The following is a 15,028-nucleotide window of genomic DNA, read 5'->3' as shown; positions in this document are numbered from 1 at the left end:
ATCCTTGGGTATTCATGGGGGACTGGTTTCATGACCTCCTTGGATATCAAAATCTGCAGATGCTCAAATCTCTGATATAAAATAACATAGTATTTGCGTATAACCTATGCATATCTTCAGGTATACTATACATTATCTCTAGATTACTTATAACACCTAATACTATCTAAACAGTTGTTTTACTGTATTGTTTAGGAAATAATGCTGAGAAAAAACATCCATACATGGTCAGTGCAGAGGCAATTTTATTCTTGAATATTTTTGATCTACAGCTAATTAAATACACAGATGTGGAACTCATAGACTGAATATGGCTGACTGTACTTATCTACCTATATATAGACATCTGTGTATAAATCTATCAATCAAACTACATATATACCTATCTTTCTACATACACACATACACCAGGAACTCACACAGGGACACATACACACTATAATGTTAGAATATAACAATCTAAAACCAGGAATTTTCTAAGCCACACAAAACCCTCATCATAGTACACAAAGTTAGCACACAAAAAAATCTCTATCCATGCAATGCTACTATAAGGGTGGGAGGGGAGTCAGCAAATAAGAACAAAATATTCCAACCAATGAAAATGACGTTTTCATATAACAATACAAAAAAGAACAGAAGGAAATTATACTATAACACTTCAGATTGAATTAAAGTTAATAATTTTTTTAAATGTTAAAAATATCTTGAACTAAAAATTTTAAATAAAATATAAATAGATAAAAAGAACTTATACCTAAAAAATGTTGGGGAGCCTTAATAAACAAATTGAAGAAATAGTCCATTGGAGAAATCAAGACACAGTTACAAAGTAGAAAAGGGAGACTAAACACAAATATAATTTAATAAAGTATACAAAAAATAATTAGGAAAACAATCAAGAAAATTAAAATTAAAGAAAGAAAGGAAAAGGATAGACAAAAAATAAGTGAAATGTCAACAAAGAAGATTCAATATGCATATAATTGGAGCCTCAGAAAAAAAGCAACACAATAGGAATATACACAGTCAAAGGGCCCATATTTTAAAATGTGTATGTTTCCTTATAGCTGAAGTGTGTCTCTTATCAGCAGAAGAAAATGGGTCTTGTTTTTTTTTTTAATTTTCCTTTTCATCCATTCAGCCACTCTATGTCATGTCTTTTTACTGGATAATTTAATCCATTTATATTTGAGGTATTTGTTGGGAGATAAGAACTTACCTACTGCCATTTAAAAAATTGTTTCTAGTTGTATTCTAGATCCTTGGTTCCTTTTTACTCTCTTATTGTCTTCCTTTGTGATTAGGTGATTTCTCCCTAGTTGTATACTTTGATTCTCTCTTTTTCATCTTCTGTGTAGGTTTTTGCTCTGTGGTTATGATGAGGTTTGAATAAAACATCTTATAGTTATAATAGCCTATCGTAAGCTGATAAAAACCTAACATCACTCACATGAAATGAGTGTTTTTATTCAATTTACACTTCACAATTTTTTGGTGTCATGATTTACATCACTGTGTATTATATGTCCCTAAACAAATTATCATAACTATTATTTTAATAGTTTTGTCAATAAACCATAGTAAAGATATCAGTGATTTACACATCATCATGGTAGTTCCAGAGTATTCTAAATTTGGCTATGTACTTACTTTAAGTAGTTTTATGCTTTCATATGTTTTCATGTTACTGGTTAGTGCTTTTTTCTTTCAGTTTGAAGAACTCTCTTTAGCATTTGTTGTAAACTAATCTGGTAATGGTGAAGTCCCTCAGCTTATCTCTCCTTTGTTTCTGAAGGATAGCTTTGTTAGGTAAGTTATTCCGGGTTGGCAGTTTTGTGTGAGTGTGTTTGTGTCTGTATGTGTGTGTTTCCTTTAGCACTTAAATCTATCATCTCACTATCTCCAGACCTGGGAGGTTTCTGCTGAGAAATCTGTTGCTGGTCTTACTAAATTATTCCTACTATGAGATTTTCTGTTTGTGATTTTTGGATGTACTGATTATATCTTGGTATCATCTTCTTTGAATTGCAGCTAATTGGAGGCTTTTGACTTTCCTGTACTTGAATATTTATAGCTTTCTCTACATTTGGAATATTTTCTGCTATTATTTTTTAAAATAAGTTTTATGTCTTTCTCTCTCTCTCTTCCTCCAACTCCTATAACTTGAAAATTTGCTTTTTTGATGATGTCCCATAAGTCCTGTAAGCTTTTTCATTCCTTTTCATTTTTCCCTTTATTTTTAACTGACTGTATATTTTCAAATAACCTGCCTTCAAGTTCAAGAGAGTCCCTCTGATCAATCCTTTTGTTGATGTTTTTCTCTTGCATTGTTTCTTTTGTTCATTTTATTTTTCAACTCCATAATTTCTGTTGTTTTTTTTTGAAATTCAATCTGTTAAATTTCTTTTTTTGGTCATGTATTGTTTTCTTTATTTTGTTAAATTATTTCTCTGTATTTTCTTGAAGTTCACTGATCTTGTTAAAATTACATTAAATTATTTCTCAGGCAGTTCAGACATCTCCATTGTTTTAGGGTCAGCTACTAGCGTTTTTATTTGTTTATTTTGTAATGTCATGTTTTCCTGGTTGTTCCTGATACTTGCTACCATGCATTGTTGTCTGTGCATTTGAAGAAGTAGAGATTTATTTCAGTCTTTGAAGACTGGCTTTGTCTGAGAAAGGCTTGACCAATCAACCTATCCAGAGATTCTGACTAGGCCATTTTGCATGATCTGCAGGTGGACTTGCTGCTGGATTCCTCAGGTAGACTCTTCCGGTGCTTGAGTCAGCAAGTCAACAGATCTGGCAACTTGGTCCATGCCATTGGTTTGGAGTCTGGATCCACTCCAGACTGGACTCCAGGACCTGTTGACATGGAGTCTGACCAGGGGGATTCCACAGAGCAGTCCTGGTGTTTAACTTGCTTCTGCGAGAGACATTGAGGTGCTGATTCCAGTACCTGAGCCTAGATCCTTAGTCTACTAGGCTGAATCTGGATCCTGAATCCATGGGAATGGGCCTGATATTGGAGTGGGCATGGATCTGAGGTCTACAGAGGTGGGCTTATGTTTTCATCTAGGGAGCTGGCTTAGAACCTGGATCTGAATGGGTGGTCCTGGAGCCTTGGTTGGTGGAGACCGTCCAGGTTCTACTGTCTAGTTTGTAGTCCTAGTGCCTAGGTCTGCTAGAACATACCTGGCCCCTGGGGTCACTGGAACCTGGGGGCACTGGGACAAGCCCAGAGCCTGGGGCTGACCTGCTGCTGGGAAGGCATGGAGCCTGTGTCTGTGGAGTATTTCTGAAGACTGGAATCATGATGTCATGATACCTAGAGCCACAGTGATTTGCATAAAGCCTCTGTCATGGGGTCAGCCTGGAGGCAGGGTGTGAGAGACTGTTCTCCACCTCCGGGGGTTCTTTTAAATTTTGGTGCAACACAACATTTTGGTTCCGGCTCAATTCTTCAATCTCTCTGTTTCTTTTGGATGACCTCAAACAACCTCAAGATTTAAACTGTCATTTACAAATAATGATTTCCAAATCAAATTCTGCAGTACTGACTTGAAATTTATACTGTAAAAAATTCAACTGTCTACTGAATATTTTTACTTGTATATGCCATGGTTGCCTGAATTTCAACCTGTCCTCATTACCTTACTTTTATTCTAAGATTCTCAACCTGAGATACCACTACTCAGCCATTCTATATATCTTTCATCATCACTTTCTAGTACTCTGTGGTCTTAGGCTAGCATGAAAAAAATGTGGAAAGAGGAAAAAACACAGAATAAAACAGTAATTAATATGGATCTTAATACTGAACTTACTAAATATGTAACCTGGGCAGGCTGCTTAGCTTCTGTGAGTTTTAGTTTTCTCTCATGTGAAATGTTATTACGGAGGACTAAGCTCTGATATTTTCATCTTACTCAAATTTCTATCTAAGTGGTCTGGGGAGTCATGCCCTACAAACCATAAATTCTCATCAGATGGGTTTTATTTGACACTGTATGTCATGACTTACTTTCCAATCTGACTCTGATATAACAAGGAAGAAAATCAAAATATTTTACCCCCAAACTTGTTTCTCTGTCGTATCTTGAAATGGCCCTGCCAAACTGCTCCTTGTGGGAAAAATCTACATTCTATAAAGAAAATCCTTTTTACTTTTATTTTCCTTACTTCCTTTCCAGATACAGGAGATAATCAACTAAGAGCCAGGCACCCTTTAAGGTCCGATAAGAAACATTTCACAACCTGCTGTCTCTGAAGTCTGTTGAGAGCTTCCTTCACTCAATAAAACCTGGTCTCCACAATCCTTTATCTTAACCTGAACATTCCTTTCTACTGATCCCAAGTCTTCAGATAAACTCAACCAATTGCCAACCAGAAAATGTTTGAATTTACCTATAGCCTGGAAGTCCCCACTTTGAGTTGTCCAGCCTTTCTGAACCAAACCAATGTATTTCTTAAATGTATTTGATTGATGTCTCATGCCTTCCTAAAATATATAAAACCAAGCTGTACCCCAAGCACCTTGGGCACATGTTCTCAGGACCTCCTGAGGGCTGTGTCACAGGCCACGGTCACTCATAATTGGCTCAGAATAAATCTCTTAAAATATTTTACAGAGTTTGACTCTTGTGGTCAACATTAACACATACCTCAAGGGATAGTTACGTGAATTCAAATATACAACTTACGTAAAATGACAAGCATGGAGCCAAATATATAAAAGGTATTCAATAAAAATTTGGTGAAGTAATATTATTTCATATTATTAAATAAATATGAATTAATAAATTCATATTAAATAAAGTAAGTTTATTTATTAAGTTTATTCCTTAATACATGTTTTTATTTACTAACGTTGAGTTAGTAAATAAAATGGAAATTAATTTGAAAAAAAATTATGAGATTCAGTGCTGATCATATGTGTCAATCCTCAGCTGACTTGCTATAAATATCTGTGGTTCATTGGTGGGGGTTTGTCTGTAGCCCACAGAATAGAATCTCTAGTTTCAGAACACCACTGTGCCTTCTCTAGATTGTAATTGCAAATATACTACAAGTGTGTTACAGGAGCTAAAAATGTTTGTTTCCTAATTTAGGGAGTGGCAAGTTAGGGCGCAGAGTTATTTCTTGGTAAACCACTTTTTTTTTTTTTAACCAGCGATACCATTTTTTCTTCTTCCTGTTCTCTCTTACCCTCTCCATCACCTATATTACATTTCTCCTCTTTTTCACTGGTACCTTTGGTGTGTCTGAAACACTAACACCTCCACATTCTTGCACCTATCTGGTTACTGGATATGAGAAGGGTTAACTTGCTGTTAACTTGTTAATTTAACTTTTGTTTTGACTAAATACACAAAGCAAAAACTAAATTTATCACAACACCTGAGAAGTTTCTGATTGGCAAACTAAAGAAAAACTTTAGGGAATAATTCTCTCTACGATGCTCATCTCTTCACTCATTATGTGTTAAACTATTCCCTCAAGGTTGTAGAAAGAAACATTTTAAAATATATTCTCTGTGAAGGCTGCTTTCAAAAAGGGATGTACAGGCAGCACTCATTTAGAGACTCTTCTGACATGTAAGTGACAGGTTATTTTCATCTTTGTGAGCTCAGAGAGTTATTACAGATTAATTCAAAATAATTTAAAAATATATTTCTGTGTCTTACAACTGTACAGTGGTTAGATTTTCTGAGGAAAAAAAAGGACAGGAAAAAATAACCCAAAATTTAAAGGTTTACTGTTAATGTGGAATGAAACATCATCTTTGGAAATAAAGTCATCTTTTGAACTCAAAAAATATTTTATGAGAGCTAGTCATATGAAAACCCATCATTTTTGTGTGGGGAGAAAAGGATACTTTCCATGTCTTAAGGTTTAGTACAGTTTCTCAAGATGGCAGAGTGAATTAAAGTCCACCATTTTATTTAAAATGTAAGGTACCTGGGCAAGATAAACACTCACTAAAGGTTGATGAGTACTGGAGACTTAGGAAAGATTATGCCTGTTAAACAATTAGCAAAAAGGCTAATAGAGAATAGCAACCCTAACATAGTTTCTGGAGAATGCCAAACTTTCCTCCCAGTGACAGATTTGAAGAGCATACTGTATACCACAGCATAGAATTTTTGCCCCTTCCTTGTTTCTTGAAAGGTACCACAGTATAATTTGTAATTGACATACATTTGAGATTTCATATGAAAAGTTAAATAACTACTCCTCAGGAAATATTTAGAGCAAACCTGAAAATGTGGAGGCTAATGTTAAATATTGAAGATGAAAAGTAATATGCTATATATGTGGCAGGAATGTTATTGATAATATTTTGGGTTAAAAAAATCTTCCCTCTTGGTCAACATTTGTCCCTGCCCAGCCTTCGCCCACGTGTCATATTAAGCACCCTCATAACTCCATTTTTCTCCTCCTCTCTATTTAGTAAGATTTGGAAAGAGAAGAAATTAAATATTAATTTTATGACATTTGGAATAACAACCTGATACAGGAAGCATAGGTAACGGGCATTGAATTGCATGACAGCCTTTCATTTCTCAGGCTGGGTTGTTTGTCAGGGCATCCCTTAGCTGGATAGCCGGAATCATGGGATTCACTGACTACAGTGAGGTGCCAAGGAGGACAGAATTCAAGCTTGAATTTGGCGTTTTGCAGGATACAGCAGCTTGGGACAACCTGTTTTCTTTACTGCAGGGAATGGTAAATTATTCATAGAAATAAATGAGAATAGGGATTCTCTCAAATATAGAAGTCTAGTATAACTGATTTAGGGAGGGCTGGGTAGTTTAAGAGAATCCTTAAGGAAAACATTGCTACTCGCTGTGGCTGCTGCAATACCACATAGAAGCATAGAAGGAGCCTCCTAACCCTGAATTCTACCCTCATCTGTCCTCCACGGTGTCCTGGTTGCTTTTCTTTCAGCTCTTCTCTGTTACCTCCAACACCTCAGTTGCCTGTTTACTATCGTTTGACCAGTGTAGCCTGTCATCTTAAAGTTAGCTAATCTTGTTTGAGAAATTGAAGCAAATGCAGTAGTTATTAGAAGATACGATATATTACTAATACTGCTTTGTCTCCAGACCATTATAACCCACTTTTGTGTCTGATTCCTTTGAGAACTTGATGAAAGCTGTTAATACTCCTCTGGAAAAAAAATGAATGTAGAATCATACACACACACAGGCACAAAAGTGTGCATTACTATCAGGAGGCTATGAAAAATGTAAAGGCTCTCCTTGCATCTCTTAAGGGCCAAGGATTCACATAAAGAAAAGAAGTTCTTGAGATTATCATTTTTATGGGAGTCAGAGTCCCAAAGCCTTCCATGGCCATGTGGTGCCGTGCAGAGTACATCCTCTACTCCAGGTCATGGAGCTACTTGACTGAGTTATTTAAAATTGATCTCAGGCTGGTTTTTGTTTGTTTGTTTGTTTGTTTTTGTTTTGTTTTGTTTTGTTTGGCTTTTTAAGTGAGGAGCATATTTGTCAGTCTACTATTCTTAATAGCTCAAGTAAATTAATGATGTGAATGTGTTTTGTAATCAGAATAACATTAAAATAACCAGATACTACTATTACATTTTTAGAGATAAGAGAGAATGTTCAAATCAAAAACACCAAGCACCTATGTTATATGAGACTCTGGATTTGGTATAGTGGAAAGTAATATCTGGGGAACACCTAGCTTTCCAATATTCTTATTCTAGGAGGAAAGTTAAAAGAAGTACACAAATAATTGTCTTTAAGCAATTATGTGTAATGATATAAGAAAAAGTATAATGGTAGGCCTTAAAAAGCAGCAGAGGTAATTTTCTTTATCGCAAAACAATTATTGAAGGCCGCTTAGAGGAGGTTTCTTCATAGTTGGGTCTTGAAGTTTCAAGATGGTTGAAGTAGCTGGAAATGGAAAGGAATTCCAGAGAAGACAGATATTGACTATTGATTAAACTATTGAACAAATATTTGAAGAGAATTTATAATTATTAGTTAATTAATTATAGTTAGTTAACTATAAGTAAATTATATATATAATTTTAAATTACACATAAAGTAAAAAATAAAAAATAAAGTTAATTAAATTATATATATAATTTTTATTTACCTAAAAATGCTATGTCCAAATGTATAATATAGATAACCTTGTTCTGGAAATAGATAACCTGATGGGATTGCGAATATGCAGACCAACAGCTGTACACTCAACAGAATGCTCAAAATCATGTAATATTAGAGGTGAAAATGACCATTGCCTCCAAAGTCTACCATGTTTTTCTCAAGTACAAACACTTTTTGGTGGATTGCTGTTTTAAATGAATAAGGGAAAAATAAGCTTATTGTAATGATTAACATACCAACTCAGTTCCCTTATAGTTTAAGGCACTTGACAGAAGTTGTAGAATCCAAAGATGCATATACTTTTTTATTCTGAGCACTCCAAAATGAATAACTTCATCATTTTCTTTTTTCTTTTTTTGGAGGAAAATAAGGTATATTTCATATCTGTTCAGGAGAGGAAAATTTATCCAGGGAGAAGAATAAATATATATAAGGGGAATTCTGTATCTGTTTTGTTTATCATACTATTTGCTTTGGCCAGCTCACAACTTTCAACACGACGTTTTGAAGGTAAGAATGGAACTGGGGAGAAATACAATGAGTTAAGTATGTCTTCTAGATTATATTTAAATAAATTACACTTCCAGTTATATTTTGATGTGTATATACATACCTTCCAATATCATCTTAAGAAGAAAGATCTAGAGAAAAGATTTTGTTCTTGAAAGTGAAGCCTCATGATAATATTTTTTCCACATTAAAATAAACAAATCTTCATTGAAAGAAGTGACATTTCAAAGTTGAATGATCACTGACTTTTCTGGGAAAGAAAAAAATGGAAGTCAATTACCGACTAACTATAATCTCTCTTTTCTCTAAAACCACATTTTCCTCCCTCTTCTGAATCTCTGCTCTGCTCTAGGAACACAGGGTTTTCAGATATGTGGATAATAAAACACCTGCTGGGGATTACGGCTATGACCCAGGCCTACACCAACTTTCTGATGACATCCTTCCAAACCACCCCAGTTACAAAATGCTCAAGCTGAAAACTTAAATTGTGAAATCATAAACTAGTGAGTAGTAGTACCCCATTCTCATTTATTTTCACATAAATGTAAACTCAGGAATTCTGAGTGTTCCAAGAGGTGTTTTAATAGATAAGAAGGAGAAAATTAGAAATGGGAAATTTAAGATATTACCAACTCTCAAAGGATATTCATTTTTATTTATTAGTATATGTCAGTACAATCATAATGATACTTCAAAGTAGGAGCATATTAATTAGAGGTTGTGGGTGTTTCCTTAGCCTCTTTTTAACCTGGGGAAAATTTTGCTTAGAAGTTGAGATTATTATATATTTATCAATAATGTATATCTATATGAATCTGTAATCATAAACTATATATAAATAAAACATTCTGTGTGGGATGGTGGTGGTGTGGGACTTCATATCATGGATCTCCAAGGGCAGCTTACTATATCCTAAATGCTGAGTGATAAACCATGCAAAAAATAGATGCTAATATTTATTGAAAGTGGAAAAAAAATGAAGTTAATTTACAAGAGATTCATACCTTTTTACATACATTGAGTTGGAAAAAGTAATCAGAATGATGTCAAAGTTAACAAGGGCTTGTATGTGAAGAATGCTAAAGTAAAGCATGGTATTCGTAAGCATATTTGAGACTCATAGTAGCCCTATGAAATGGTCATTAAAATTGAAAAAACAAAGTATTGAAGTGACTTATTAAGAAACCACTAATAAAATGTCTCTGATGAGAAATATTCAATTTTGCGTAAAATGCTTAATAACGTCACATAGCATACAAAAAATTAATTCCTTTATTTTTTCAGATAAAAAATTTCATATTTGCCTCTTCTCATTCATGAAAACCATGCAACTGAATAATAGTGTTACTGAGTTCATTCTGCTCGGGTTGACACAGGATCCTTTTTGGAAGAAAATTGTGTTTGTTAGTATATTTTTCTTCTATTTGGGGACATTGTTGGGTAACTTGTTGATTATTATCACCATCAAGACCAGCCAGACACTTCAGAGTCCAATGTACTTCTTTCTTTTCTACTTATCCTTATCTGATACCTGTTTCTCTGCTTCCATAGCCCCTAGAATGATTGTGGATGCCCTTTCAAAGAATGACACTATCTCTTTCAGTGAGTGCATGATCCAAGTCTTTACATCCCATTTCTTTGGCTGCCTGGAGATCTTCATCCTTATCCTCATGGCTGTTGACCGCTATGTGGCCATCTTCAAGCCCCTGCACTATATGACCATCATGAGCCACCGGGTGTGTGGTGTGTTGGTGGCTGTGGCCTGGGTGGGATCCTGTGTGCATTCTTTAGCTCAGATTTTTCTTGCCCTCAGTTTGCCTTTCTGTGGCCCCAATGTGATCGATCACTATTTCTGTGACTTGCAGCCCTTGTTGAAACTAGCCTGTTCAGACACCTATGTGGTCAACCTACTCCTGGTTTCCAACAGTGGGGCCATTTGTACACTGAGTTTTGTCATACTGATGTTCTCCTATGTCATCCTCTTGCATTCTCTGAGAAACCACAGTGCTGAAGGAAGAAAGAAAGCCCTTTCCACCTGCATCTCCCACATCATTGTGGTCATCTTGTTCTTTGGACCTTGCATATTTTTATACACACGCCCTGCAACCACATTCCCCATGGATAAGGTGATAGCTGTGTTTTATACACTTGGAACACCTTTGCTCAACCCTCTGATTTATACACTGAGGAATGCAGAAGTGAAAAGTGCCATGAGAAAGTTGTGGAGCAAGAAATTGATCTCAGATGTAAAAACATGAATGAAGGTCCCAAATTCTTCATTATAGTTTGGAATGACCTGGAAGAAGTCAATAGAGAATATTATCTCTTTATTGTTGATTTAATGTAGCTCTATCTTGGAGCATGAGTGTTAGTTCCTCCAGGAAAAGAGACAGTGTGGATAAATAACATTGAGTAATGTTGAGTCAGTTTTATGTGAGGAAGAGACATGATGAGGTACAAAGAGATACATAAAGTTCATTTCCTTTACTGCCATGTTTCTGGCTCTCCTGACTACCAAATGTTATTTATGGCTTTGGTCTGAGGTTTGTCTGTTTTTCTCCATGTTGACTTCTTCTGGAGTTCCCTGCTAATAATTACCCGTCTATATACTCACAGTCTGACAAGTTTTACCTCTTCTGAATGGTTTTCTTTATTAGATATTTTGGTTTTGTCATGTCAGATGACCAACTTAGTTGTTGTTCCTGACTCAGCAGAAAGTACCAGATTTAAATAAGTGTAGAAACTTCTTGTTGTAAGGGAAGTATATATGATGTAAGTAATCTCCCTTTCAATTTCTTGAGAGGTATACTGAAATCTTATCATAAGTGTTCATAAGTTTACCTAGATCTTTCTATAACAGTGACAGAACCCAGACAGAAAATTCACCCTTCTGGAAGAGCTCTTGATATTAGGAAGGCTCTCACTCCTAGAGTTGTAGTCATATAATTATGCTTTTTGTAAAATCTACTTTTTACTTTTAATGGAATCTCTTCTAATTTGGGGAAGCATTAATGTTTCTCTTGAATCATAACAATTATAGTAATTTGTTTAAAAGAGAGGGCTATTATGACTACAAGATACATAGCTCAAGTTAAGGTGGAGATATTTATGTGGGTTACAAATAAAGAGTGCAAAAAGTTGATGGTAGGAACTTTGATAATATTAACAGATTAAACAAGGAATGTGATAACCCCAGAAAATAATTTTAGGATTTGAAACAGAAATAGTTGCAACACAGATATGAATTATTTTAGTGACATTTTCAAATAATGCAGAAGAAAAGAACTTGATTAGAGCAATGGAGGTGTTTGGATGAAAAGTATATTTCTGCAATGGAGATGTCTTATCACCTTTTGTCTCTTTTATTAACTTGTCTGGTCTCTGCTAAAACCAAATGGACTATAGTGGATAATGATGGTGTCTCAATCACAGCTCCTTTTCCTGAGTACTTTGCATTTAGATTGATCACAGAAATTTTGACAGCAGGTGAATGCATACTTCTCAATCCTTATAAATACAGAAGACAAAATCGGCTCATTTTTAAATAGCCATACAAAAGATATTGAGTGACCGACCAGGAATGCTAAAAATCTTTGCAACCTCAATTTACACATTATGAACTGGATATTACAGGATTCAACAAATCTTAAGTTCTGATGGATACACAGCCTGAAATGGTAAGAGGTTGACCTGAGCAGGTCAGAAGGCAAGAATAATTCATGAACAAATGAATGATTCTAATTCTCATATCACTCACTTTTGTTAAATCAATGCTTCTTTCCAAACTCATGTGTATGGCCGCATTGGGAGTACTCTATGATGAATGGACAGAGGAGGAAAGGATTTTGGTTGGGTTTTCAGACAAGTCATCTCAACACATGGGCATTAACCTGTAAGGAACAGTTGCCCATCACAGCATAATTCAAAAGTGGTCTCAAAGATAAGTAGCATGGAAAAATTATGCTACTGAGCAAAGTCCTTAATTACAAATTTGTGTTCTGCCTTGTATAAAGAGAGAGAGGTGTCTTGGATTATAGATGTACATTGATTCAGGGGCAGTGGCAAGTGCCTGGATTGTTGATCCATCTGGAAGATGAAAAGTCTGAGCAAAGTGGTCTAGAAAAGACTTGTGTAAGTGGACCTATACAAGTGAGAACTAACTAGAAAACATGTACAAGAGAGTAGGATTTAATTATCCAGATGATCAGGATGAACCGTGCTCTATCTATCCATTGTAATAATATCCAGTGACAGCACAAAAGGCACATGAACAGAGTGTGTCTGTATAACAAGAAAGTGAGTTATGCCTGGCCTCAGCAAGATGAGTTCCCTACCATAAATGCTAATCTGCCTTCTGCCACCTCTGAGTGTCCAACCTGCCAGTAGCAGATTCCATGCCAGAACACTCAGTGTGATGCCACTCCCTGGGAAAATAGTCATGTGCCTGATAGTGGGTTGATTATATAAGACCTCTTCCATCCTGAAAGTGGAAGCAATTTCTCCTTATCAGAAACAATAAACACTGTAGACACAGATTTGCTTTCCATCTCCACGTGGCCTTCATCTATACCGACATTTGACAACTTGCAGATGGACTGATATATTGATGTAATATCCCTTAAACATTGCCTAGGATCTGGTACCCATTTTGGGGCAAAGGAGATATAAAATGTTCCAATGATCTCAGAATTCACTGATATTCCCGTGTAGCCCATCACCTTTAAGCATCCAGCTTCATAGAAGAGGGGAAGGGTCTGCTAAGAACTCAATCAAGGGAATAGCTAGAAGTCAGCTCTGGAGGAGATGGGATACTGTTCTCAGGATTCTGTACATGCATCCTGATCTGATCCCTGATACATGGTGTGTAGTTCCCATTTGCCTACCTACATCATTTTGAGATCCAAGGGATAAAAGTAGAGTGTTTTCTTTTGTTGTTACTTCCAGTAACTCACTTTCCTAGTCTTCAGTTTCATGAGGACAGAGGTCCTGGTTTCTAGAGAAGAATACAATATTTACCAGGAACACAGCAGAAATCATTCTTTTGTGTTCCTTATACAAGTAAATCAGCAGATTAAAAAAAAAAAGAGTTCCTGTTCTGGCTGGGGTACTTGATTCTGGTTGCTGGGAGTAGTAGCTAGGGTTGACACTATAGATGGGGACAGAGATGAGTGTATTCAGAACACAGAGACCATAGTGGAATATCTCTTAGCACTTATACACCCAAGGATAACTGTAACTTGACAACTGCAGCAACTACAACCCAATAAGAACAAGGGACAGAACTCCTGTAGACAAATTTTTCAGTCACCGCACAAGGCAGACAACCCAAACCAACTGAAGTTTTGGCCAAGAGTGAGAGAAATCTAGAATGAGAGGTGTTAGGGGGAGATGGTCTCTATCAGCTATGGTTGTGGGAATTGTTGCAATCAGGAACGTATCTCAGGTCTGTGTCCTTCTTTAGATCTCGTTTGAGAAACATGACTGGTCACAATTCTCAGGGGATTCTCAATTATTACCACCTAGACTCCAGTCACATACTCAATTGAGAACACTGGCTGCTATCACGTTCATCTCGTCCTCTCACACTACCAGATGCTTTGGCCTTCCCTGGGAGAGGACTATGTTTTTTTGTTTTTGTTTTTGTTTTTTTTGGAGATGGAGTCCTGCTCTGTCGCCCAGGCTGGAGTGCAGTGGTGCCACCTCCTTTCAATGCAACCTCCACCTCCTGGGTTCAAGTAGTTCTCCTGACTCAGCCTCCTGCGTAGCTGGGACCACAGGTGCACGCTGTCACACCAGTCCAATTTTTTGTATTTTAGCAGAGATGGGGTTTAACCATGTTGCCCAGGCTGGTCTTGAACTCCTGAGCTCAGGCAATCCGCCTGCCTCGGTCTCCTGAAGTGTTTTTTTCTTTGTTTGTTTTGAGAGAGAGACTGAGTCTTGTTCTGTTGCCCAGGCTGGAATGCAGTGGTGTGATCTTGGCTCACTACAACCTCTGCCTCCAGGGTTAAAGTCATTCTCCTGCCTCAGCTTCCCAAGTAACTGGGACTACAGGCATGTGCCACCATGCCCAGATAATTTTTGTATTTTTTAGTAGAGATGGGGTTTCACTACATGTTGGCCAGGACTGATCTCAAACTCCTGACCTCAGGTAATCTGCCCGCTTTGGCCTCCCAAAGTGCTGGGATTACAGGCGTGAGCCACCACGCCCATTCTGACACGGTCTCCAGTGTATCTGCGGTGGGTTCAGAGCACCCACTGACTACATCCTGGAGTTTCATTTCTAAGTGTTGCTTTGGAAAGATAGTCAGGAGGAAGTTATGTGACAAGGGTTAGACTATCTTTTTTTCAGTGTAAAATGGAAACAAGTG

The 15,028-nt window shown here is 36.5% G+C and overlaps 1 protein-coding gene across 1 annotated transcript; it reads left to right on the top strand.

The window, feature by feature from the left end:
• The first annotated feature begins 9,985 nt into the window (after nucleotides 1–9,985).
• On the top strand, nucleotides 9,986–10,918 carry LOC104672890 (olfactory receptor 4C16). The gene has a single exon (XM_010376755.1). It carries the CDS (start codon nucleotides 9,986–9,988, stop codon nucleotides 10,916–10,918), a length of 933 nt encoding a protein of 310 aa, XP_010375057.1.
• Nucleotides 10,919–15,028: the final 4,110 nt, after the last annotated feature.

The sequence above is a fragment of the Rhinopithecus roxellana genome, chromosome 15, assembly GCF_007565055.1.
Source record: "Rhinopithecus roxellana isolate Shanxi Qingling chromosome 15, ASM756505v1, whole genome shotgun sequence".
In the NCBI taxonomy this organism is placed as follows: domain Eukaryota; kingdom Metazoa; phylum Chordata; class Mammalia; order Primates; family Cercopithecidae; genus Rhinopithecus; species Rhinopithecus roxellana.
This window is presented reverse-complemented; position numbering and strand designations above follow the sequence as displayed.

Excerpts from the sequence above, each read along its gene's own strand:
- LOC104672890 (XM_010376755.1), top strand. The coding sequence starts at position 9,986 with ATGCAACTGAATAATAGTGTTACTGAGTTCATTCTGCTCGGGTTGACA.